The sequence below is a fragment of the Rhinolophus ferrumequinum genome, chromosome 22 (genome assembly GCF_004115265.2).
Source record: "Rhinolophus ferrumequinum isolate MPI-CBG mRhiFer1 chromosome 22, mRhiFer1_v1.p, whole genome shotgun sequence".
In the NCBI taxonomy this organism is placed as follows: domain Eukaryota; kingdom Metazoa; phylum Chordata; class Mammalia; order Chiroptera; family Rhinolophidae; genus Rhinolophus; species Rhinolophus ferrumequinum.
Window position 1 is genome coordinate 6,496,432 of NC_046305.1, and position 26,723 is coordinate 6,523,154.

The following is a 26,723-nucleotide window of genomic DNA, read 5'->3' on the forward strand; positions in this document are numbered from 1 at the left end:
TCTAGTGAAAATAGTCTTTATTGGGGGTTTAGAGGACAGGATCACGGGGATATTTCTCATTAAGAACTTTGGTACAACGTCATACATGGGGAACAGTCAGTAAGTGCCCAGGTCCTCCAGGGCCATTCACTCAGTACAACTGTAAACAAATAAATAAGCTGCCTAAGGAAACCTTAGTGTTTAAAATCACTTATGTACTTTGTAGCTAAAATGTTTTCAGTAAGTTGTATTTATTTCATAACAGAGGTTACTCTTCTCACTGTTAAAGAAATGGCACAAAATTAAGCTAATCAGCTTGAATTTTTTTGTATTTATTTTACTTCCAGAATTGTCCTGGAAAAAGCAGTAAACTCAGGCTTTCCACAGCCACTTGTTCCTGCCAGAGGCTGGCCCTGGTCAAAGGCACGCGGGCGCTTCCCCCGACAGCCCCACCGCGAGCATCCTGGGCGCCTGGGCTGAGCCCGCCCCAGGCGCACGCTTCGTTGGCTGACTGGGAACGAGCTCCTGGTGCGAGAAAACCGGGTGCTGTGGGTCTTCTCGTCCGCAGAGCCTGCCTTTGAGGTATTAGACTTTCCTGACGTGTAAGTCGCAGCCGCTGTCACCAGCTGTTCTCTTGCCAGTCCAGCTCCCCTTCGTCTCCCCAGCCTTCAGACTCTGCCTGCAACGAGAGAAAGTGAACAAGGGCCACACTGTCTGGGGACAGCATCCATCTCCTGGCGCTAAGTGAGGCAACCACTAGGCCGGGAAGCCGAGCAGGAAAGGCTCCTTTGGTTCCCGTGTTACAAAACCATAGCAGCGGGAAGGAACTTTCCAGGGACCACGCCGTCCGATAACAGCAATCTGACGACATCTCTCTCCTGGTTTAACCCCTTTTCCAAGTAAAAGGGGGATTCCTGTGACAAGTGGCCCACTGGACCCTTAGCCCAAATCCTGCTGCCTTTTCTGGGGCAGGACGGGTAATAATAGGAACGGATTTTACTCGCTTTATGTAGGTCTTGTTTTAACCAACTGTGTACGTTAGTCTTTCCCCACGGTGGGACAAAGCGCAGTGTTTGTTAGAAAGGGGACAGTGCAACTGGTGCCCTCGAGGGAACGCCGTAAGCCGGTCGCACAATCTAGGGGTTCTTACCTCAGTGATTTCTGCTGCAGCAAATTTTGAGGAAAACAGCATCGCTGGTGAGACACCATCCTTGCTGGGGACCAGCGTGTCTGTCCTCAGTTCAGGTAAAACCAGAACAGCAGCTGAAGGCTTAATTTCGGGGACCATATCAGCAAACCAGTCCAACTCAGGGTCCGGTACCGGCTTCCTTTTTACCTGAATGGTGAACTCCTCTCCCAAACCAAGTTCTGTTGGAATCTTAAGGCGCCTTTCTTGTGACACTTTTGGTGTGTGGGTTTGGTCTGGGGCACCCACACTTGGTGCAGGACTGGTCTGGGGTTGGCTTGATGCCAGAGGCCTGGGCGTCTCTGTGAGCAGATGTGAAGTGGGGGTGGCCTTCTCCTCCCCTGAGGTGACAGGTGTTGAGGCAGCGATCCCAGCTCCTGGGTGTGTTTCAGAGTCACCCCAAACATCCCCCACACTCAAATCAGTGAGTGGGGACCCGGCAGCTTCGTGGGGTTTTGGAGGCCAGCCCTGCGTGGGGACAGTTCTGTTTTCAGGCTCCTCAGTCTCGCTCCAGTCAGGCCACTCCTCAGACGTTTTAGAGCTTGACGGCACGTTTTCCCGGTGTCCTGAGGTACTGCTCACGTCTGAAATTCCATTCATGGGAAACCTCACAAGCTGAGAAAACTGATCACCTGTGGGGACATGTACAAGAATTACTTTCCTAAACGTGGGTTAAAAGCAAGAATATATTTAAGGAAACAAATGCATAGATCTAAATATCGGAAGAAGCCTTGCACACCAAACTACAAAAGCAACAATTCCAGCATCCTTTACTGCATATTCAAAATACAAACGTCTATTAACAATGCCAGACAGTGTGACCCTCTGATAGTAATTACGTGCGCCCGAGTGTCATGTGCTCAAATAAGTTGTCCTAACTCAACACGTCTTCCAGAACTATTATTCTTTGATTGATATACTTTGGAAAATGCTGCCCTAAGGCATCTAAAGTCCCCAAGTAAATTATCTGCGGCAAAAAAGAAGTCAAGTAATGTCAACCTGCTCTCTCCCCAGTTAGGAAGAAAACATGCTATGTCATAAATGATAACTCTCAATGTTCCCAAAGTGCCCTGATGTTTTAGAATCTAAACCTAGCATCAGGACAACATTCACCTAAGCAACGGAAAGGTTACATACATAGTTCCACCTGTCTGGGAAGAGGGGTGGCAATCTCACTGTGTGTTCTTGCTGGTGGTGGGCACGGGGCCAGACAAGCAGCGTTTAGGGGCCTTGCTAGAGCCAGGGCTCTGCCCGACGGGCGAGCTCTGCCTGTGTTGGCTGCAGACGACGTGTGGGGGGCTCTGCGAGAAAGAAAACACCCCCCAGTGACGAGGAGAGCAAGCTGCTCTTGGTCCCGCACGTTGGGTGGGAGGTGGTCTAGTTCTTACACCTAACGATGGACTGGACTCCCCGTCCTCGCATCTCAGGACAGGCTGTGTCCACACGGGGCTGATGGGGAAGGAACCCAGCAGCAGGTGAGGAGCCGGGCTGGACAGACAGAACCGTTCGGATTAACCTTAGGATACCGAGCTAGGGGAAGTTACTGCCCGCACAAACATTGCGGTGGCGACTGCAAACCACAACGCTCAGATGAACGGGCAGCGCTCCCAAGAATTCCAGCAGAATTCTGGCGGAATACTTCCTCTGCCTTAAAACAGGGAGGGGAAGGCTCTGGGGTGAGTCGTCACAATCGGGCCACATCTAACCCTCCATCCTCTTAATTGTGCCATTGTCCTCCCTGCTCAAATCCTGCTAACTTCTCTTCCCCTGAGGAGGCCCCTTCTCTAAACTCTGTTCCCCAGCTCTCAGGGCTTCAACTTCATACCTTCCTCCCCCCAACTTGCTCTGGGATGACAACACACAAAGTTCTTATTTGCTGTTTGCTAATCAACTACGGGGGCACAGACCTCACCCACTTGGGAGGCACGTTTCATGGCTGAAAGGAGGAACCAGCTTCCTACACCCCCTCGTCACGCTCCTTGGAGCCGCGTGACGCTGGTCTCACCAGCCCCAGCGAAGAGGAACTCTCTTCAGAACTTCCGGAAGCCAGTGTTGCTTTAAATTCTTTTGGCATCAAAATTAGAGAAGTCTATCTGACAGTTCTTTTCCTACTGTTTCCACGCTCTCTACCCACTGTCAGAACTAATTAGAGATGCAGAGCTTCGTAAGAACGTCCTGTCCTATTCAGGGTTATACAAAGAGCAAACAAGCAAGGACACTGGATACAAAACTCTTATCCTTTTACAGCCTGTAAAGACCAGTAATCCTTGCTATCTCCCAGGTACCATCTGATGGCAGTGTACTGCAATAGGAAGCCCCTAAAACTCAACAGCTTTTCACCTAATAGGCCAACAGAATCAAAAGAACTTAAATGGCCAGTGGAAATCCTGCGACATACAGCCTTTTTGAAAACTGACGACGTCTATTACAATTTAGAATACATTCTTGGACCCAGTGAGTCTACGTGTGTGAATGTATCGTACAGCAATAAAACCCGAAATACATAAGGATGTGTGTGCAAGGTTATCTATCTAGTAGTGTTTGTACTGGTTAAAAACCCAGAAATGGGTGGAATATCCACCCACAGGAAAATGGCTGAATGGACTACAGTCAGTGAAACCCGAGGCTGTGTCCAACGGGTGAGATTTCCGTGTAACGTGGAGACTGGTCCCTAAGAAGCTGCTGCGTGGGGGGAAAAGCTGCCCAATTGTGCAGAGCCTCTTTCTCGTAACTTTTTAACCCCGTGTGTCAACATACATCTCTCTCTGGGCTTAAAGGAAGTGATTCCCGCCAATCTGTTACCACCGGCTCCCTGCCGCCAGGAGCTGGGGGCGGGGAGTGACCCAGGTTTCCCGTGGACACATAGTTGTGTCATTTGACTGAATACAACCCCCCCGCACTCCCTGAATAATGTTAAAAAGCTAATAAATTAAAGCAGCAACAGCACTTACAGTCAAGAGTCAGACCCTTTCAATCGTCCTTACCTTCTGGGGAAAGGTCACTAGTTTTAGCAAAACTGGGGGCAGTGCGTTTGAAGATCTTGGTTCTTTGTCCTCCCACAACCACCTCTGGGCCAAGTAGAGACACCAGTACGGCCAAGCTGTGAAGAGTGATTGCCACGATGGAGTTGCTGGTGTCACGCAGGCCCAGTAACACCTAGGAGCGGACAGGGGGTCAGTGGGGACGGCCCGACTGCCTGTCTCCCCCGTGAACAGGAGGGCTGTGATCAGACTGCTCCCTCAGACGAACGCTGTTTCTTAGACACGGGCTCCAGGGCAGTAGCTCTCAAACTCTGGTCCAGGACCAGTATTCCCCCTCCCCACCCATCCCAGACTAATGCTTTTTAAAAAATACCGTAACGTGACTCCCGGTCAGGTAGGAGGAGGAAGCAAACACTGCTCGCCTCCTCCCATGACCACATTAATTACAACTAAATTACAGAACCCTCTGAAGGCGAGCTAAACCCAAGTCCTGTAACTAAAGACACAGAGCAGCCGCCTGGGCACTGGGACGGGCGGAGGTGCACACCCACGTCCCACACCCACGGTGGGGCAGTTAACAATCGGAAGGGACATCTCAGCTGCAGAGGGTCCCCCTGAGGAGTGAGGGGTCCCTGCCCCACACCAGCCTCCCCAGCCCAGGGCTCCAGGGCCAGGAAAAGGAGTCCTCAACATGTGGCTGTTAAAAGCAGAGGGGATTCTGTCCCAGTGAGATGGACGGATGCTGGAGTCCAGACCTCCTCTTAGGGCCCGCGTACAGATTCACTTGTCGCTCACTCAGCTCCAGCACTGAGGCAGCAGCTTGCAAAGTGCCAGGGACATGCAGGGAGGAGCTGAACTGACTTAGCTTCAGGGTGAGGGGTGACGGGGTCGGGGCCAGGGCTGCTCTCTGGGGGGGGAGGTGCTGACAGGTGCCATTCCTCCTCTGTTGAGCCCTCCCCCAACCCAGATGGCAGCCACGGGCAGGTGCCAAACCTGAGCTCTCCATTACCTGGCTAACACCAATCATCTGCTGTGGTGATTCCCCGAGACCGTGTCCCACCCAACTTCTCCACACAAGTGGCCGGCCTTAGCTCTCTCACTGTGGACTTTCCCCAAATTTCGCAAAGGTCCACAACCCCCAACAAGCAGCAGCTGGTCTTGGCGTGCCCTATACCTCTTGCTAGGCAGCTCCAAGCCTGGCACAAGCAGCGACCAATCTCAGTTTGCATCGTAACTCCCTAAGCCTGGCATAAGCTGCAGCCAGAGCTGGCTTGGAACATACTTTCAATTAAGTGGCCATGAACCCAAAACAAGTGGTGGCTGGGCTCAAGCTGGCCTCAGCTCAAATCCTGGTGCCACCAAGATCAGTACCAGCGGCAGCTGGCCTCAGTTTGCAGCATAGCCTCCCACGCAGCACCTCCAAGCCCAGCACAAGCGGCAACCAACTGCAGATGACTTTGTAGCTCCTAGCAGGTGGCCCTGGGCCAGACACACAGCAGCTGACCTTGACCTTCCTGCACCCAAGAGGCTCAAGAACGAACACACCTGAGCAAGGGAAACCAAAGAAAAAACAAATGGGGCTACATCAAACTAGAAAGTTTTTACACAGAGAAGGGAACCATCAACAAAAGGAAAAGACACCCCACTGAATGGGAGAAGGTATATATCAATGATACAGCTTGTAAGTGGTTAACATCCAAAATGTATACGTAACTCACACAACACCAAAAAACCCCCCAAACAATCCACTTAGAAAATGGGCAGAGGACCAGAATAGTCATTTCTCCAAAGAGGACATACAGACGGCCAACAGACATATGAAAAGAGGCTCAATGTCACTAATCATGAGAAATGCAAACTGAAACCACAGTGAGATACCACCTCACTCCTGTCTCACTGGCTACCGTCACTAAAGGGAACCCTTGTGGTGGGTTGTGGGGCTGGGTGAGAAGACGAAGGGATTCAGGAGTACAAACGGGCAGTTATAAAAATAGTCACAGGGAGGTAAGCAGAGCATCAGGAACACAGTCAATAATACTGTAAGTACTACGTACTGGTCTGAGATGGGCACTAGACTTTACAGGGTGACCACTTTGTAAGGCACATGAACGTCTAATCACTATGTTGTCCACCTGGAAGTAATATAATATTGTACGTCAGCCATAACTGAGAAGAAAATCTTTGGCAAAAAAAAGTGGTGAGTACAGACAGACTTGAAGTAAGGAAGCAGTTTGCAGATCGAAGGCGGAATTCACATGGTGTGCTGAACATCAACGTAAGCCTGTGACCGTGAGGGACGTTAAGGACAGGATGGATGGAAGGTATGAGAGAACAACCAAGGGCGCTACTGACAGACACATGCATGAAAAGACAGTCCGTGACGTATGATTATGCCACCGCTGGGCTAACAGCTGTGTCGTCAGCCAGCCAGCTACCCCATATGGGTCCACTACGCCCCAGTGTAGCCTCTGCCCAAGAAACACAAAGTCCATAACAGCCAAGAAAAAACAAAGACGTTGGTCAAGTGACTCTCCCGGGTGCAGCTCCGGGCGCAGCGCTGATTGCCTCGTCATTCTGTGACCTCAGCGTCAATTCTGAGAGCTATGGCGACACCTCCATTTCAGAGTTAGGCTGCTTCATTCGTCTTCTAAGCTTCCAGGCACAAACAAGCATATACAGGCGACAACTGCTGTGAACACAAAGCGCCATGTGGCACCGAGGCGCTAAGCCAGCCCAGGGACCACACGCCATCCGCCCGGAACCTGGGCTGACGCCTGTGACTTGGTGACAAGTGCGCGTGTCGGTTCCCAGCCTCTGCCTTAAGGCTGTGCTGTAAGTCCTCCGCTTATCCTGCTACATAAGTCACGGGGAAGTGTCCCGCGGGGGGCGGTGTGCAGGCCCTGGGACGTCACGGGGAAAGAGGCCTGGCTGTCCCAGCGTCCCGGCGAAGCCCAGCCTTTCCGCCCTGCCCGCCGAGGTGCCAAGGAGCTTTGGCAGGTGTCAGCCCGATGGTGGGGGAGCGGCCCACATGACGGCTGCCTCAGCGGCCATCGTGGAGCGACAGCTCCCCCAGCCTGGGTCCAGTCGATCCAAACAATCACGAGAATCAATAATGATTGTTGTTTTAGGGCCCTAAGTTCTGGGGGTTGTTACACCACAGACAACAAGCACCTCTTTGCCAGTACTGAGCGCAGGGCAGGCTGCCCCCGACACCCCACGATGCCACCATGCTGAGTGTCTGAACCAAAGCGCCAGAGAAGCAGTGAGAGCGGGCGGAGCTGAGTCCCCGTGACAGGTGCTCCACTCCTGAAGGACTGGCCGCTCAGCACAGAGGCAGGACTCCGCGAAGGGCGCGTGCAAACCTCGTGACTGGCGCCCTCACTGCCCACGCCCAGTGCTGATTCCCCGACGAGCGAGTGAGCGCCCGGCCTGCTCAGACGCCTTCTACTGAGCACGAGCTTCTCGTCCTGTCACTTGTCCACGGTTGTCTGTGTAGAAACTACAAAAAGGTGCCTCGTGCTGTCACTTCCTGAGCCTCACGTGACGATCGAGCCTCCTGTTGTGACTGTCCTGAGTGCACCTACTAAACTGTTCTTTGTCCTCCTGTGAATCCAGTCTTGTGTCCATTTTATTACTGTATAACTAGTCCAGCCAGAAAAATTAGAGGGTAGAATGGGGGGTCCTCTCCTGCACCCCAACACCATCCATTAGCTCCCTGAAAGCAGGGAGCCCCAGCCTCTCAGCACAAAACCAGGCCTTACAACTTTTAAATTAATCTCAGGAAAACAAATTATTTGCAAGGTATCACGTGACACAAAATCTTTTAAAACCTCACACTGAGTTGATTAGTGTCCCCCAAAAATTCATGTCCAAATTCATGTGACCTTAAAATGAGGTCACACTGGGTTAGAGGAGGCCCTACACCCACTGACTGGCGACAACAGGCAGAGGCCAGGAAGGGAGCCCGATGGAGCCTGGTCCAGCCGACACCTTGATTTCAGGGTCCTGGACCCAGAGCCCCTCCAGAACCTCGAGGGAACCGATTCCTACTGGTGTCAGCCACACAGCTTGCGGTCACTGGTTACGTCAGTCACAGGAAACCACACGAGCCTAGAGCCCCTGGGAGCCACTCCTCCAGGGCCCCCGGGCGCTGGAGGCTGAACCCGCTGCCAGCAATGTCACGGCCCTCGCGGTTATGGTCCCATTATTTTATGACAATCTTGGACACTTCCTCTGTGTGCACAGCATTCCCCAAGGATGCTTGTTTCTCTCCCCAGAGAATTAGCAACCTGGCCGCTTTGCTCAGAGACCGCACGCCTGTGACTGACTGGATGGAGTGTGAATCCAGGCCTCTGTGTTCCGTAGGCCTTCACACCTAACGGCCGCCGCGGGGCCTTCGAAGCTCAGCACCCCCGCTTTGCAGCCGGCTGATGCCAGCCCCCACCTGCCGCCCCCACGGCTCACCTGTGGCAAGATGACCGTCCTCAGCTGCTCCTGCGTGAAGTGCCCCACGTAGGCCTCCAGGTGGGACAGCAGCACCATCCGCACGTGCTCCTCGTGGACCTGGAACAGCTGGAGCAGCACGGGGATCACCCGCGACTGGAACAGGCCTGGGGACAGCAGGCAGGGGCTGGCTCCCCGCGAGCCATCTGCCGGGGGCAGGGGTGCAGGTGGAGACACGAAGTGCCGCTTAGTGGAAGGAGCACCGAGCATAACGGGTGCCTCAGCCCAGAGCGTTCGCAGTGCGCTCCCACCTTCTCCTGCGCCAAACCACGGGAAGCGCTCTGGTGACCCAGAATGCCCCGAGGCTGAGTGCTTAGCCCACTGACCTTAGGAAGCGTCTCTGAAACGCCCATCCCACTTACGGTACTACAACGAAGGCTTCTATTTTAACAGAATCCTGACTCAACAACTTTTTAACAATTATGTTTGATCAGTGAGGGATTTTCTGTACTAACGAGGTAGACACTGTTGCATTTTAGCTGTAAGCAGGAGGCGTGTGACGCCCCAGTGTCTTTCCCCAGAGTTAGGGCCGCTCGCCGCCCCGGAGCAGGGCACGAGGCATCGCAGGGTGTGAAAACTCCCAGGTGACTCAGAAGTCCACCCATCTAAGCTCCAGAGTAACAGGATGGGCGTTCTAACGAAAAGTTCAGGGCCGAAGGGAGTGACCACAGTGCATCTGACTCCAGGAAGATGCCCCATGTTTAGCCTGGGGGTCCCGGGACGCAGGTCTGAGTGACAGTTACATCAGGGCTTGTCCACTATTAGAACCCACGTAAGTACACCACGCACCAACCTCACTGCTCAAATAAGGACTTAACCGCCGCAAACTCCTTCATAACCAAACTACTTTGAAAAAGAAACTCACCTGTTTTGGGGCCAAGCAGATGAGGAAGAAAACTCTTAACAGCCACTGGCTCTGCAAACACCAACTGATTCAGCAGAAGAGGCACCAACCGTGAAGCTATTAATTCCTCCGACAGGCAGCTGACTCTGTCCAGCAGAAACCTGAGGGCAAGGAGGAAAGCCTGGGAAACGGGTCGGGACACTGGCGACTCGCTTGCACACTGCAGGCCCACACACGGCCTGTCTCCCACTTCCCCCTGTGGGACGCGCTCTGCAATGAAGCCAGGGAAGGTGACCAGGTCGGACCCAGGAGGGAAGAAAAGGCGGGCGTGAGACCAGCTCGTCAGCACCCGTACAACCTCCAATCCCACGAGGACATGTTCTCAACAAAGCGCCCCTTAGTAAGAGCACACGTGTGCTTTCCCCCACAGCAGAGGCTTACTAGTCAACCACAGGCACGTCACAGCCCCAAGTCTCCTAGTAAACAAAATACAGGCCTTGCGACTAAACGCATCAAACAGATGTGAGAGCACTCAGCCCAGGACAGACGTGAGGACTGATGGGCACAGGGCTCCCTGTCTCAGCCGCAGACGGCAGTCTGGCTGCCGCCCTGTTAGGAAACGCGCACATCAGCCATCATCCCCGCAAGGCCCTGGGCCACTAGACACACAGGCCCCGCCCCCTCGTCCCTACCTCCCACCCAGGTACCAGGGATGCGAGCGCCTCCTCTGACGAAGGCGCCACCCCCCCCAGCCACGGCCCCCCACGCGCCCTCCCTTCCAGGACCGCCCACCGCCCCCCAGCGGCTTCAGCTGCTCCGCCCACTCCCTGTCCCCTCAGTCCCCTCAGCCCACAAACACGCTCACACCGCCGCCCGCCTTCAGAACGTCCGGCCCCGACTCCATTTCCTCCGCCAGCAATTCCATGTTCTGTCTGCTCTGAACTTTCAGGACGTTGTACCCGGTGCCCCCTTTCTCGCCCCCACTCACTTCTGAGTTCGCTGCGTCGGACTCACTCTGCTGAGTGAAGCAGCTCTTCCTACGACAAGGTCACTGCTGCTTTGCTGATCGAGTCCCCGCTTCCTGCAATTCTCCGGTCCTCTGGGGACACTGGCCGTCCTGGCTCTCTGATTCTTCTAGAACCACTGCTGCTGTCACGTTCCTCAGCCACTCCTGCCCCACCAGCCCCTTACAAGGCTGGGGGCCCCAGGGTAGACTTTGGGCCCACTGTCCTTTTCACGCTACCCGCTTTCTCTGGGAGAATGTCGCCCACTACAGGCTCATGAGCCCTAATTAATACTCGCCATTGGCTCCTCAGCTTCCGACTTCTCCCGAGCTCCAGGCCACCTGGCCCAATGCCCAGCACGTCTCTACGTAAAGTCCCACAGACACGAAACGGTCCCTGAGCTCCACGCCATGCTTGCCCCCACTCATCAGGCCCTGCCCTCCAGGGTCCCAAAGGCTTGCAGGTTTCTCGTCCCGGGCCCTCTTTGTACCATCAATGACCCTGCACGTGACCTCACCTTTCCTGCCGTGACTACCTTGCATCAGTTTACTGTGCAACCCAAGTCTGACAGGAGCTAAGCCTGTGGCCCCACACACACGAGTGGCCCACCTCTGGGGACATGGGGCCCTTTCGCGGCTTGCTGTCACCCCTGGACGGGGACAATGCCTGAGATCCATCTGCCAGTGTCAGCACCACTCGCTGCCACACACAAAGGTGCCCACCATGCACCGTCTGCTCTCGAAATTTGCCCTCCAGCAGGACCAACTGAGACTGCTCCAGACACAAGACACTGCCGTTCTGCATTCATCCCGCCTGGGTGCCCCCTTCCCTCCTGTGTCTGCAGGACGCCCCCCACCCCCGCGAGCTCTGCATCTGTTTCCCTCATCAGACCTGCCCAGCCCCGAGGCCGGGCTGAAAGCCTGGAACGGAAGCATGTTCCACACACTCTGCTAGGAAACCCGTGTCTGACACGCCCTCTCCCGACCACCTGACCACTGCATGGACTTAACCCAAACTGCTGAATTTCAGGTGTTCACTTTCTGAACTTACTTAAAGAACTCAGTCTTTTCCTCTTCACTCTTCAATGTTAAACTTTTCAAGAAATTCACAACTTCTAGGAAATCATTCCTAAATGCCAAAAAGAAAAAAAACACGCAGGACAACAGATTAGAGGAGGCACGTTACATACTGAAGGCCATAACCACAGACTACACTGTGATAATATGCAACAAGAAACTCCTCTGTGCTATCCAGAAGGTTCTATTATAACTAAGTAGCTTCTGAAACAAATATTTGGAACAATCCCACAGGGGCCTGATATTTTAAGAATATCAGAGATCTGTGAAGAAGATACAGGCTTAACCACACATACACACACACTCACGTGCACACACACACGGGAACACAAATGCTAACACTGTGTGGCATTAATAATTCTCATCATCGTCATCCAAATTTTTGTTGTAACGGGATACGGTTAAATGACATGTTGCGGAGAAATGGTTTCCATTACAAATAGTTGTTGATTCTCAAGTCTCCTCTGGTGACGCAGAATCCATTACAGAGGGTTGGGGCAAGAGGGGTTTCTCGGACATGCCACAGGAATCTTCTCATTTCTCCTGTTGTGAGTTGTGTGGTCCTTTTCCAGCCAGGCAGGGAAGAGAGTGAGGAGAGGTCAGCGTCCTGTGGGGCCGCTGAGGGTCCCGGAGGCCAGGGACTGCTCAGCTAACACCCTCCTGCCGTACCCTCTGGGAACGCTGCTGCCCGGCGTCGAAGCTTCACCTGCAGCCGGCACCACCTGACACGGGGCCCCGGAAGCATGGCTGCCCGCCCCCGCACCCCCCGCTCCCGCTGGCTGAGCAGCAGAGAAAAGGCACAAACACTCTAACTGAAGCCTAACCTGCCATCCGCTGGGTTTTCTCCTCCCACGTATCTCACACTGTGGGAAGGGGAGCGGGTATGTCTGACTTCCCTCTCCCGTTAAAATACAAGTCTTACTGAAGAACTCTTAGCACACAGTCCTGAGAGAATCTATTTACTGTAAAGGATTATTCTTTCTAGAGACTTCGTCAAGGAAAATAAAACATCACTGTGAATTAGCCAATAGCACATGGCAGTGCCCTGGTTAAGATTCCTGTGAGGGAAAGGTTTTGAATAGTTTCTCTGAAACATAACTGAACAATAAATCCTTATAACGACAACGAAAGCATCCCCTCTCCTGTCTGGTGACACCCCCAGCCCTGGCCAGGAGGGAACTGTGCCCCGAACGGGATCACGTTAACGTTCCCTTTGCTCCGGTTTTTCTCAGGCTCTCTGACTGCAAACACAGGAGTTTTCATTTCCAAGCTGACAGGGGACTGCTTTTGCTAATAAGTCATGAGTGTGGCATTACCCTGTGCAGAAGTGCTGCAGTCACGGGAATAAAATGAAGGACACGATTACAACTGACCTTGCAGAGTGGTTCAAAACCACCTCTGAATCCAGCCACAGTACGAACAGTCCCTTGTACTCTCATTAAATGGACTTTTGTTCTTCCGTCACTAAACAAAGAAAATCTTCTGCCTGAAGAAAAATAAGCTCACTTCTGAAACCCAACAAGAGACAATTTCAGCAGTGACAACTCCTGCCAACAGTGCGGTGGCAGCAGGAAGGAGAGGCCACGTTTACGGACTACCTCAGTGAGCTCAGAACTGAGCCGCAGGCAGCAGCTCCGTCACCATCAGAAGCCCTAAGAATCAGGCTGTAACTTCTGGAGCCAGCGTCAGGGAAATTAAATGTTTCTGAAACTTCTATCTGTGACAGGAACCTGTGAGACAACCCCACTTCTCCCCGTTCCCCACGTGGACACGACCCAACCTCTCCTCATCATGAACGACAGAGATGGCGGCATTCGGTCCAGGACCCACGGCTGGAGAGCAGGGTACTGGGGGGCGGGGTGCGTGGGGGTATGGGGGTACTGAAGCACAGGGTACCAGAGAGTAGGGTGCTGGAGAGCAGGATACCGGAGTGCGGGGTGCCAGAGCACGTGAGACAGGACCACAGGATACCAGAGCATGGGGGACCAGAATGTGGGGTGCCAGAGGGCGGGATGCTGGAGCATGGGGTGCCAGAGGGAAGGATGCCAGAGCATGGGGTGCTGGAGCGTGGGGTGCCGGAGCACGGGAAGCCAGAGGGCGGGGTGCCAGAGTGTGGGGGCTGGGGGGCAGGCGGTGGCAGTGGGCAGCACCAGTGGGTCTCCCCGGATGCCTCACCTGAAGAAGTCGTGGGACAGCAAGGTGCTGAGCGCCGGCCGGCACTTTGGAATGGGATTCAGCAAAGTTGAGTGCAAGGTCTGCTGGAAGCTGGAGAGAACGTCCGCTGAAACTGAAATCCAGAGCGACAGTTAGTTCCCAGGCCTTCGCCCTCATCTCAGGGACTCTACAGCTGGAGACTGACGAAAGCAAAACCAACCTGTAAAAGCCCAAACAAACAAAGCGAAACAGCTTCCAGCTTACTTAAGCCACACTCTCCCGCTGGTGTCAAAACTGTCCTGCCAGCCCCCACACAAGAACCCCACCCCCACGTGCCTCCTCCGGACCCTCTGCAGCTCAGGCCTGGAGGAGGTTTAACACGGGGCTGGTGAGAGGGCCATGTCACCCAAGGCTCTCAGCCACAGAGCACAGAAAGTTCTTTGAATGACAGCATTTGCAGTTCTCCCAGGAGCAGCACAGAACGGCCACCATTCGAGACAACTGGAGGGTAGGGAGTCCATCACCCCCAAGGACGCCTTAGGGCCTCAGGGTGTGATTGTCAAGTACTGAGGTTGGGACAGTTCAGAGCTGACAGCTGACGGTGCTTGTAACTCCAGACCCCGGCAGAAGCCTGGAGAAGAAACGGCCTTAGGACCGCGGGAAGCTTGGGGAGTGACAGGCCAGTGAGGGGCCTGACGGGCCTGAACCCCAGGACACCTATGGGGGACAACTGAAGGCCTGCTGTGGGGGGTGGGGGCGTGAATCGGCTGCCCAGCGAGCCCCTAGACAACTCAGAGAAGGAAACGCTTGTTCAGTTGACTGGGTTTCAAGAGGCAACAAAAAGAAAAGGTAATGAGAAAGTTACATCACAGAAAAAAAATTCAAAAGGACTTTCAAAGGAAAAAGATAAAGAAATGTTAAGCTTGATTTAGAAATTAATAACAAATTTTGAATCTTCCTCTATTCTGATTAGACGTACACAAATCACAGCCTTCACTTACTTACTGGCTGGTGTAAACTGCGCCTTCAGACCATAAATACCAACACACACCAATACCAATTCATAAGACAGTAACACACGGTACTGACGGCCAGAGTTCCAAGTGCTTTACCGATGCAAACTAGAGAGCCCACAGCTGCTAAGACCCCGCACACAGGCTCCCCGGGGAGCAGCAGACCCCTCACTCTGATCCGAGAGGAGGCCGTGGGACCCACGTACTGTTGGACGCAGTGGCGTGGTGCCAACTCACCCTGTGCACTTAGGACGGTGAGCACGCTTTCCACCAGCGTCCCGAAAGCATAGGCGTCTCGCGCGTGTCCATGTGGCTCCGGCAGAGTTGTGAATTCTGGAGACTAGAAGCAGGAAAGGCCGTTAAACTAGAGGAAGGAGCTGTCTCAGAAACCCTTTCTGATGTTCCCTGAAGCACGCTCCCGTTTTTGCATTTATTATACTCAAAGCTAACTCTGATTTATAGGCTCCTGACACCTGCAGCTTTCAAAACTGTGTTTGACAGCAACCCAGAGTAAAAAGGTCGTACTGCCATTAGTATTCATGGTGCTCAGGATACGCACAATGGAAACAGAGGTTTCACACAGCAGTACTTAGCCGTCCCACCTAAACGCCCAGCGGTATCTTCTATTCCTTTTTGTCTCTAGTCAGAAGCCCTAAGTTGATCTAAACCCCACATATCATCAGTTCCAAAACCACTAGTACATACACTCGGTACGGACTTGGATAAACCTGACTGATTTCAAAGCTCAGGCCACAGTTCAGTTTATTTTTCTAGTTGGGTTTGCAGTTCCTGGAAAGCCCCAGATGGCTCACTGACTGTTCACAGTGGTTACAAGGACTCACTTTCTATTTTACTGGTAACACAGCCTTTCTTGACCAGCACCCATCTGAAGAAGCACCCTCCCCGCATCTGGGACTCTAAGGGCCACACAGCCGCGACGGGCGTGAGGCTTCCGGCGACCTACAAAGACCACGGCCCGGGCAGGAAGCACCTGCTCACACCGCGGTCCCTCCAGACAGCACAGGTGTCCAGGCACCAAAATGTCAGCTGAGTGTCACAGAGGGCCTGCTGTGGTGACAGGGTGTCCTCAGAACCTTCAAGGCCAGAGGAATTACGAGGCTCTATAATGCAGTGAAGAAGTGTGGGCAGAGGAAAGGTTTCTTCAGTCTCATACTCAGTCACACAAAGACGCCTCCATTACGTGGGACGCGTCACCTTACCTTCTCTTCAGGAGGGATGCCGGCCGGGTCTCTGACTGACTGGATACTCCTCAGAAACTAGACAGAGAAATTAAGGAACAGAATTCGTATGTATGTTTGGAGAACAATCTCACACCCAGTTACCAAAGCAACGAGCGACGTTCAGAAACAGCAGCCAGGAAACCCTCCAATGATGAGACGCATTCAACATACAAACGTAAAATCTTCCTAATTAAACATGTAAATGCACTACCTGGCCTAGCCCAAGGCTTAGCAGGAAATAAATGTCATTCCTTTGCTCACCCATCACGGGTGTAACAGGCGCCCTCTGCCGCTCAGAGGCGCATCTGCGTGACTCCCTGATGAGGAACTTAGGGACTTGCTCATCCTGCACACACGTCACTAGTAACAAGTAAACGGCCGTCCCACCACAGAACGAATCTAGCACTGGGCTTCTCACTGGACAAGTCAATCTCAAGACTTGCTGCCACATGAGACAGAAGTTGAGGACCATATAAGCTACCGAGACAAAACCAATGTCCACAGAACGAGTACATTCTTTCATGATTCCAAGATTGTTTTTCAAGAGCTGGTCAGGGCGCTAGGAACACAAAATGACCACAGTTGAGCCCCTGCCCCTGCAGGCGCTCACAACCTACAGCGTCAACGACGACATCCAATGGCAGATGCCAAAAGCCATGGACGCACGGGAGGGCCTGGCTGTGCTGGGTGGGGGATGCCTGCAGAGGGCTGCGCAAAGCGGAGATGGGGCTCGGCTCAGACTTCAGCTCCACCTCACATGTCCCAAAGGGCCCACAGGAAGGAAGGCAACCAGCAAGAGAACCGCACACAGGAAGAGGGTGAAGGGGCACTGCGTTCTGAGACCGCGGCCCTGAGACTGCGGCCCTGAGACCATGGCCCTCTGAGACTGCGGCCCTGAGACTGCGGCCCTGAGACCGCGGCCCTGAGACTGCGGCCCTGAGACCATGGCCCTCTGAGACTGCGGCCCTGAGACTGCGGCCCTGAGACCATGGCCCTCTGAGACCGCGGCCCTGAGACCGCGGCCCTGAGACTGCGGCCCTGAGACCATGGCCCTCTGAGACTGCGGCCCTGAGACTGCGGCCCTGAGACCGCAGCCCTGAGACCACAGCCAAGCCACGTGGAACAGGACACGGGCAAAAGTTGCCTCAGGAACTGTGAGCGGCCAGTGGAGCTGAAGGTCGGCTGGGGAAGAGACTGCGAGGGCCTCGAAGAGAATTTGGCATGTGTCCCACAGAAGGAATTCCACAGCCACACTAATAAGATGTGAGGTGAATTCTGAGCAGAAGCTGATGACTAGAGGACCGTCTTGTGTGGAAGCAGCATCTGCACTGAGCACGAGCCCCTGAGGCTGCGCATGCAACCAGGCCCACGCGTGGGGCCACACACGTGAGACTGGGCGATGAGGATGAGCCCACCGGCCGGTGAGCCGCCACGCCAGTGAGGACATTATGGCAGCTTTACGTGGTATCATCAGGTACAGGACACCACGAAGCAGAGAGCAGGGCGCAGAGTTAAAAACGTGACCATGCCGTTTTATCTCCCTCAGCTACAAAGCGAGGAGGAGGAGACGTGTGACCTCCAGTGCTCTCGGAAGAAACACAGCCCACAATTCTATGAACGTGAGCACTGACAAAAAGTGGAGTCTCCAAACCTAAGGTCACCCTAACACTGAAAGAAAGTCCTTTGGTGAGAAGCATGTTCCAAAACGCTACCCAACTCTGAACAGCCGGGCCTGCGCCGGGCTTACCTCGGGGGTGGCCTCAGGGACTCTGCAGACGGTCTCCATGCCTCCGAGCTTCCAGTGCCCATCTTCACTCACAAACACAGATGACACGCAGACATTGTTGTGTGTCAGGTGGCCCTGAGAATAAAAAAGGAAGAAGATGTCACTCCAATCTTTGAAATACAAGTTTTAAAAAACTAAATACTAATCACCAAAAAGAAAAAGACGTGACGAGTCTTCCCAGTTGTAGCACAGTAAATGGGAGGATGGCTTTAAGGAATGACAAACGGAACGGGCCGCTTAACATCATGAGGTTAGAAACGGGAATACGCACCGGAAAGGCTTCCGTTACCTCCGCCTGCCCGGCGGGACAGGATAATAATGACGTGAAAGCCACTGCACAGACATGGCACATCCCCACTTCCACGGGAGTCAGGAGACGTGTGTCCTTAAACCTAAACTTACAGATCTTTATAACCTGCATGTTTGCTTCCAGTGCCTTTAAAGATCAAGTTTATCTTTGTTCCCATAAGTTACTGTATTAAATTTTTCCTCTAAATTCTTTCCTACCTACTTTCTATCATGATTCCAGATCTACTTCACTTGAAATCCTGTCAGTAGGTATTAAAAAATTCTGCCCGAAGAAGAGGAAAATGGAATGGTAAGGACCACCAGAAATACCCCACAGACCACAGAAGAGCCAAATTGAAAACTATAAAAACAGTACAGTCAAATAAAAAAGAAGAAAATGAGAACAGCGTTGAAGTATGTTTTTTCCAAACCAGAAATCATTCCAGTAGACAAGCATACTTTAAATATTCTATCCAGTAGAACAAACATGCACATATTTTACATGAAACACTCCGAGATGCATGTATTTTAAAGGAAGGTTTAGAACAGTGTGGACGGTATGTTTCCATTTGAGAAGAAGTGAAGGTGACGAAGCACACACACATCGCTGTGTCGGCAGAGACCTCTCCTCCGGGGACGTGGGCACTGACACCGGGACGGTGAGGGCCGACTGTCCCTGCATGTGCGGCCCACTTTCTACCACGTGCATGCACTTTCTCCTACAGAGAGAATATTCCTGCACAGGGAAGCACCAATCATTCCTCCTAGGCGAACCTCAGATTGCTTAGAAGAGGAGGGAAGTCCAGAGCGATATTGGGAGAGGGTGTCTCCCATTGACAGAATGTTTTAAAAACATACGTGAGTCAAATGCAAGTGCGCCTAACCTGCGAGTGGCATTTTTCAATCTTGGGGGCCTGCCAAAGGCCTTAATACTTCGGAAGGTAAGTTCCACTAAGTGACAGTAGCTCTATGACACTGTGAAGAAAAGACCAGCAGTAACACAGGAACGCGCCCTTTCTCTCCTGCATAGCAAGGGGCCTCACTGCTCAGGTCTGCCTCTCACTGGCACCACCTGGCGGCTGGGAAGAAATGTGGAAAACGCTGCGTTTTCCTGAGAAATAATTTCTTTCTCCAAAATGGAAAAAACCTCCTGAAAATAAATACAGTGTTTCCCCGAAAATAAGATCTAGCCGGACAATCAGCTCTAATGCGTCTTTTGGAGCAAAAATTAATATAAGACCTGGTCTTATAATAAAATTATATTACCCGGTCTTGTAGTAAAATACAGTAAAATAAGACCGGGTAATATAAATATAACATAACACCGGGTCTTATATTAATTTTTGCTCCAAAAGGCGCATGACAGCTGATGGTCCAGCTAGGTCTTATTTTCAGGGAAACACGGTAGGAAACTTGGTCCGCAGCAGCACTGATGTTAAACCTGAATCTGTCTTAATAACAAATACCAGCTGTAGCTGTTTTGGGGCGAAGACTTACCCAAAACTGGAGGAGAATGGTAACTGAAATAAAGTAACTAACTGCCCAGGACGGAGAACTGTAGCAGCTCTGTGCCATTTTCCCCTGGAAAACCTTCTAGAAAGAATGGTAACTGGACTTCCACAGGCGCCAGGATTTACGAGCACGACCACACATGCAGCCCCCAGAGACGTCCAGCCTGGGGCCTGCACCGCTCACTCACTCTGTCATGCAGGAAGATAAGAGCCAGCAGGATGTCGTAGACGCCCGCACAGACCTCTGCAGAGGACAGCGTTTCCAGGGCCACTTCCAGAGGCTGCACTCGCTCGGTGACCAGGTGAATGCCATCTGCTTCCACAGTGCAAGATAGAAATCTCAGCAAGCAAGGGTGACGGAGTGTCTTCAAGTGCTTTCAAAAGACAAACAGAAAAGCTTGGAGGTTAATGACTCGAAACCACATTAGCTGTAGTTACATGTATGTCAGAAAATTAACTGTAGTTACATGTATGTCAGAAAATGTATAATCGCATTCAAGGTCCTTCCCAGCTGCCCCTAAATTTCCAACAAGGCAAAGAAAGGAGAATCTCTGACGGTGTGACGTTACCAACATACCCACTCCCATTACGCCAGTGCCGCGCGGGGCCACGTCTCCCAATGCCTGCTGCCCTCACCCCAAACCGGGAGCCCAACACAGCTGCTGAGAATGCTGGGGAGTAAACACAAGCACAGCAGACTGTGCAGGGAGCCCCGATTTGGGAGGAGACACCCACGGGTGAGTCTCCTGGCTACGGAGTGTCCCTTCTTGCAGTGCGGCAAGAGGGTGTCGCCAAGGTGTCTAAACCTGACCGAAACTGCCATCTTTCTGGCCAGAAGTCACAGAGAGGAACCAAGGCAGCCCGTAGGGGCAGCTGGAGGAGACGCACTGCAGTCTGCACAGCACCTTGGTCTCAGGGGACCCCTGGCCAAGCACGCACAGGACAGACGACGTCCGGAGACAGGACTGAGGTTTGAGCTACTGCTCCGGGAAGGGTGGGAGGGGAGTAAAGGACATGGATAGAAACACCATGCCTTGGGACCTGCCCCTGGACCTTCACTATTTTCGTAGTTTTCACAGTAAAAGCGCTGAGTTGTCACCGACCACGTACCTTGGCGGCTTTGTTGACCTTGTCTTCGTTTTCTCTCTTATACACGAAAACCGAAGCCAATTTCCCATCTTGCAGGACAGCGGGGTACACGGCCAGCCCAGAGGGTAAGGTGAACGGGGGTTCCTTCAGCACACAGCTCCTCAAAGCGCTGTTCTCTGCTCCCATCCCTCAGGCAGTGAGGCCGTGCTGCAGCACCCCCAAGCCACGCAGACCTGAGAGGAGAGAGAACGCGCTCAGACTTCCAGCCTCCATCTGCGACTCCAGCCAGGATCAGACACAGCCACTCAAACGCACCGGTTCCTACCACCCTCGTGGACGAGGCCGCTCGACGAACGGGGAAGCGCTCAGCAAGTCAGCCGCAGCGCTGATCAGTTAACACCCAGCGCCCTAGAGAAGACGCACGCAACCAGCCGGCCATGCAGCTACCACCCTCCTGCCCCAGCACACACACCGGAATGTTCCGCGTGGACAGGCGATCACACAGGACAGGGTCACTCCTGCTCCCCAAGTGACTGGTCACACCTGCCTCACTAAGGAAAAGTGTTGCAAGACTCGATTATTTAAAAGTGGTAAAACTTCCCTATGTCTAAAACAGCTTAAAATTATAAACAAAAACAATACAAGCTGGAGACTATTTCTAACAAACATGAAAAACATGTTAACAAAACATGTTAGAAAAAAAAAAAAGCATGTTAACAAACCAAGCAAAACACTAAAACCCCAGGAGAGGAATGGGACAGAAAACAGACAACTCACTGAATACAAAAGGCAACAAACAAGAAAATGTGCAGCCTCACTGCTCTTCAAAATTATGCTCTGTGTAATAAGGGGAAAGTGCAAAAAAGTATCATCTCAAATGCTAAAAAAAACCAAGAAAACAAAAAACCCCACATGCACAAGATTCTAGAAAAGCCAAAGTACTCTCAATGACAGCAAATAGATCAGTGGTTGCCTGGGGTGGGGGCCCGTTAGAGGGACCAGGGGAGTGGAAAGGACTGTGAAGGCACACAAGGAAGCTCTGGGGGACACGGGGGGCCACGTTCATTATCTTGTTACTATAATGATTACTAGCGTTAAACTTAAAGAACTATCACTTTAAATACGTTGTTTACTATATATCAATTATACTTAAAGTTGTTTTAAAAAGAAGTCTATGTTATATGCCAATATCTACACACACACACACACACACACACACACAGAGCCCTGAAGCAGTGACGGAGGTCTGCTGTGGGCTGCCAGGTGGTGTAACACACAGACGTGCACACACGTGCCTGCAGATTCCAGACCTTTCTTTACAACTGGGATACACGCTGACAAGGTCGCCCCAGGCCAGCAGCAGGGGCAGGGCAGCAGAGGGCCTGCTGTGTGGGCACAGGGCCCCCAGGGAGGGGCATGTCCTCTGAAGGGAGCAGCCCTCACCGAGCGCGACCAGGACCAGGATGGCCGACCCAGAGCTGCCCGGCGACAACACCACTGAGCAGAAGGGGCCAAGAGCCTGAATATTTACATGGAAATTTCCCTATTTTTCAATATCGACTCAAATTTTTGAAAACCTGTTTAGGCCAAACTACGTATGTCTGAAAAATGGGTGGCAGTTGGATTTCCGTTCTGGCTTTACTGTAATTTAAAAAACAAAAAGAGGGCCGGCCCGGTGGCTCAGGCAGTTGGAGCTCCGTGCTCCTAACTCCGAAGGCTGCCGGTTCGATTCCCACATGGGCCAGTGGGCTCTCAACCACAAGGTTGTCAGTTCGATTCCTCGAGTCCCGCAAGGGATGGTGGGCTCCGCCCCCTGCAACTAAGATTGAACACGGCACCTTGAGCTGAGCTGCCGCTGAGCTCCCGGATGGCTCAGTTGGTTGGAGCGCATCCTCTCAACCACAAGGTTGCCGGTTCAACTCCCGCAAGGGATGGTGGGCTGCGCCCTCTGCAACTAACAACGGCAACTGGACCTGGAGCTGAGCTGCGCCCTCCACAACTAAGACTGAAAGGACAACAACTTGAAGCTGAACTAAGATTGAAAGGACAACAACTTGACTTGGGAAAAAAAAAAAAAGAGTCCTGGAAGTGCACACTGTTCCCCAATAAAGTCCTGTTCTCCTTCCCCAAGAAAATCTTTAAAAAACAAAACAAAAGAGTTCTTACTAACTTCGTCCGCCTATATGGCAAGTGCCTAGTTCTAAATCACACGGCCAAACATTCCACGCAGACCTTTGAAAATTCCCGGTTACGGTCTGCATCTTCTGGATAAATATAAACCTGATAATCGTTATCCACAGGCCCTCTGCTTGGGCTTGTGTTTCCACTTTGGTGAAGTGCCACACAACACTGCGCTATCAGGGGATGTCATGCTACTCAAGACACGTGCACGAAACAGAAGCTCAAGCCTGCAGACCCACATGCATCCTCGTACAAAGAACGCGACATGTACAAGGGCTAAAGCTGGCTAACACTGAAGTGTTTCAAAATCCAAGAACGATTCTGAGGGTAAATAGAAGTCTGTTTTCTAACAGGTCCCGAGTTCCTACCTACCTAGCAATGTACCTTTCTTAAGAATGATAGAAAAGTAAAACAATAGTATTAAAAATGCCAACATTCAACTTTCTACTGGGACGACAAATAAAATTACTCTCGACATAGGATGACAGAGCAAAGCAACTGTTGATTCCCCCATTCTGGAGATGTGGTACCTGCCCAGCCTGTGACAACACCCCACCTCCCGCGGAGTGGAGGAGGTGTGGTTAGTACTTGGACCTTGCTCCCCTCTTCTTGGGTACCAGGGGTCAGGTGCCATCTCTAGGACCCACGGCCTGGGCACTGTCTCCCCCAGGAATCTGAATGCACAGGGACATTTTTGTCCCTCAGCAGCCCCACTGAAGGTAAAAGGGTGCCATGACGTAGTGAGGGCAATGGCAACCCAAAGCCTTCGGAGGCAGACACTTGGCAAGCAAAGGAAGTGAGCTGGCAGCAGAAGGAAAGGAAACCCTGGGCGAGTCACAGGGCACATTACTACCATCGACTCCAGGGAGCCCAGCGTCAGATCCATTTCCTCCCTGCCTCACTTACACCCTTACAAAAGGGGGGGTGGGCGCTGGGGTACACCTGAGGCAGCCTGAGTGGGTCTACGTTCTTTGAAACCAACTGCCATTTCATAAGCAGAAAACTGCTTCTAACTCCTCCTGTCTGATAAACCAGTCAGACTAGAGGGGTGAGTTCGAGAAGTGGTGCTTTGAGAAGTGTCTAGCTGAAGCTAGCCTACAAAATACACCTTTTCAAAAAAATCAACACGTAAGGAACTGCAAGAAAATGAAAATTCTCCTGGCAGAAAATCACGCTGTTTGTTTAGTTTTAATATTAATTAGTCCCCAGAGCAGACAGGTTGGTCACCAGGATTGAGGGGCAGTGCTCTGGCTGAATAAATGGCAGGCGGCCGAGGCACAGCGGTGGACACCTAACTTACTTAGTCATTTCTAAACAGCAAAATGCTTCCTTGTGGGAATACTGGGCCTTACAACATTTAAGAAACTTCGATTTAGTATTGTGAATTCCACTACAAGATAATGAACAGTTTTGGGGCATGAAAGCTTTCGCAAGAGGTTAAAACTGGTCATTTTTCTTAGCAGTGTATACTTTGGGTGTACACCGAGGCCCTAAGAAATATCATTTAAAAAGGATCGGTCCCTTTCTTGAGAAAACTCAAGGGAAAGGCTGCCCTTGTATTATTGAAAGTTGACAGATGTGTGCGGACACCAGCTGCGCAATGCTTCCAGAACAGGTCGGTTGTATCCTGTGTCCAGGGCACTTTATTAGGAGGAAGTAAAACGATGTGCTGTTGACTGCAAATCGAGAACGTTTTAAAAGCAGGAATTCTTCATTCTTTACTTCACACAACTGTATCCTAAGAGGCACAAAAACTGTGGATATAAAGAGTATTTCAAAAATGATTAACAGCCACAACGGACTTAGGGAAATGTAAGACCAACTAACACTTGGACTTCCAAAATGCTCTTTCTCATTTTGAGAAGTGAAGGGGCAAACACAACATCTTTTGACTTGAAAATAAAGTCTCAAGAAGGTACAAAAGGGCCTTCTAACACGGTGGTATTGGCCTGGGTACTTTGCAGGATTTGCCATCTCCACGCTCTAGAATAAAACGTTTGGTAGGCAGTTTCTGACTTGTAAAGACCAGCAGGGTCTGGTCTTTAAAAAGGTGGTCGCCTACCTTCCTGCATTTCTGTGCTTTCTCGGGCAGCACCTCAAGTTTCTGGGCCACCTGTGGGTCAGGAAAGCCCTCGACTAGGCAGGTCCCTGGGCAACTCAAGACACTCAGCTAAGAAATCCGTGTCCTCTGGGGAACGATCTCGCCCTCCGCTCTGTTCACAATTCACCGCGGTGATCTTGGACCCAGGCCGCTCGGCTTGGAAGCGCTCAAGATAATCGCCTGCACTGTGAGTTCTAAGGTCACTCAGTCTGGACTCCTAGTTGTCATCTGCTGATTACAATACAACAGGTACATATTCCGTGTTGAACTCAGTCCAGCATTGCCGGCTGACCGGCAACGCATAACGAAGCCTTTTTGGACCCAAGAACGAAGCCTCATTTCGGCGAAGAGATGGGATGCTACGCGGGTGTGCACACGGGTCCTGAGAACGGCGGTGACAGGGATCCCGAAATCCCTGAGTGTCCACGTGCTTTCCTAAACATGATCATCCGAGGAATGTTTCACCTTTATTCTAAATAAAAAGTACTACGCAAAGCCGGGCGCCAGCGGGGCCTCTGGGGGCCTGGCCCTGGTCTAGGATCGAGAACGATGGCGGCCTCGCGGAGCTCGGGCGACGCCGTCGCCCACCTGCCCCGCCCCGCCCTGCCCTGCCCGGGAGCGAGGGCCGGGGGCCGGCGGGGTCCGGCCACGGCCGCGGCCGCTCGGGGGCGCTGAGCGGCGGCCGGCGCTCCCGCTTCGCTGCCCCTCACCTTCCCCATCTTCGAGTTCGGCTGCCAGCGCCGCCGCGGGCCGGGGTCGCCCGGCAGTCAGCAGGGGGGGCTGCGCGGAGGCGGAGGGCAGAGCCACACCGTCGGCGGCGCTGCGCCGAGCTCGCTCCCGCGCGGGCCGGGCGCGCTCCCACCGGCCCGCTCCCGGCCCCCTCCCCGCGGCCCAGGCCCGCACGGACGGGGCTGCAGCTCCGGGCTCCCTGTTACCTGCCGAGAGCGGCGGGGAGGCCGAGGGTCTTGGTTCCGGTCCCCCTCTTCGCCCCTTGTTGACACCAACCACCCTCGCCTCCCCCGTGAGGCTCTGGCCACTACACCCACAATCTTCGGGGGTCTGGTCCCTCCGCCACCATAGAGACGGGTCCGGAAACCGGACAGAATGCCAGCCTGTGGCCCTCCGACGCCGCCACTGAGGCGAACGAACCCGGAACCGAGCTAGAGCGGCCGCACAGGTGACTCTCAGGCCGGGGCCATCTTGAGTGTGGGCGCCGGTGCCCACCTCGCGTTCACTCACTGCTGCCAGCCGCCTGTTGGGCTGTGAAGATGTCCCCTTTCTTAGCTGTTGAGTTCAACGCGCTAGTTTGTCTTGATTTTAATGAGGCTGTTAACCGCGCAGTTTTCATTTGAGTTCCGCCCGAATCTAAAATGGCCCCCAGTCGCTTCTAACAAATAGCAAGGGGGCGGGGCGGAGAAAAGGAGTCTGGCAATCGGCGATGACTTTCGGGTGACGTCGCTCATCCCGCAGTCCTGATTGGCTGCGCCGCGTGGGCCGAAATCATGCTGAAGCGGCTTGAGGTCGTGGTGATTCCAGCTGAAGCCCTTGAGGCTGGTGTTACCCTTAATTCAGCGAAGAGTCAAGTTGGAACTATTAATATTAACAGGACCTATAATTAGTGTTTCTACTTAATAGGGTGTTGTGAGAATAAAGTAAATATATGTAATAGTTTTAAAACTACACGATTCAAAGTAAACAATGTATGTTATTTCCCTGTTATCATGTGCATGGTCGTAGTAGGGGTTAATGCTTCTACAACCTCACAGTTGACAGGTGACCTAAATCA

The 26,723-nt window shown here is 52.6% G+C and overlaps 2 protein-coding genes across 7 annotated transcripts in view; one reads left to right on the top strand and one right to left on the bottom strand.

The window, feature by feature from the left end:
* FIRRM (FIGNL1 interacting regulator of recombination and mitosis) overlaps nt 1-463 on the top strand; it is a 36,336-nt gene extending 35,873 nt beyond the window's left edge. Inside the window, exon 25 of one of the 3 annotated variants that reach the window (XM_033092334.1) lies at nt 327-463. The gene's annotated coding sequence lies outside the window, so the exon portion shown is untranslated. The remainder of the gene's footprint in view (nt 1-326) is intronic. The other 2 variants (XM_033092336.1, XM_033092335.1) reach the window with 2 other exon arrangements.
* SCYL3 (SCY1 like pseudokinase 3) lies at nt 1-26,320 on the bottom strand. Of its 4 annotated transcripts, none has more exons than XM_033092340.1 (13): nt 26,162-26,320; nt 20,677-20,888; nt 19,755-19,940; nt 17,729-17,842; nt 15,961-16,017; nt 14,978-15,080; nt 13,749-13,860; nt 11,548-11,625; nt 9,515-9,654; nt 8,611-8,795; nt 4,150-4,321; nt 1,130-1,797; nt 1-658 (listed from the first exon to the last, which is right to left on the bottom strand). In XM_033092340.1, exons 2-13 carry the CDS (start codon nt 20,839-20,841, stop codon nt 599-601), a joined length of 2,040 nt encoding a protein of 679 aa, XP_032948231.1. In that variant the 5' UTR covers nt 20,842-20,888; nt 26,162-26,320; the 3' UTR covers nt 1-598. The 4 variants fall into 4 exon arrangements, with proteins under 4 accessions (XP_032948231.1, XP_032948232.1, XP_032948233.1 ...); XM_033092341.1 differs by having other exon boundaries at nt 26,177-26,314; XM_033092342.1 differs by lacking the exon at nt 26,162-26,320 and adding an exon at nt 25,873-26,147 and having other exon boundaries at nt 19,809-19,940.
* Nucleotides 26,321-26,723: the final 403 nt, after the last annotated feature.

Coding starts and splice junctions, on each gene's coding strand:
- SCYL3 (XM_033092340.1), bottom strand. CDS start 20,841: ATGGGAGCAGAGAACAGCGCTTTGAGGAGCTGTGTGCTGAAGGAACCC. Junction 15,081..15,960: donor GCATCCCTCCTGAAGAGAAG/GTAAGGTGACGC, acceptor TCCTGCTTCTAG/TCTCCAGAATTCACAACTCT. Junction 659..1,129: donor CTGCAGCAGAAATCACTGAG/GTAAGAACCCCT, acceptor CTCTCGTTGCAG/GCAGAGTCTGAAGGCTGGGG.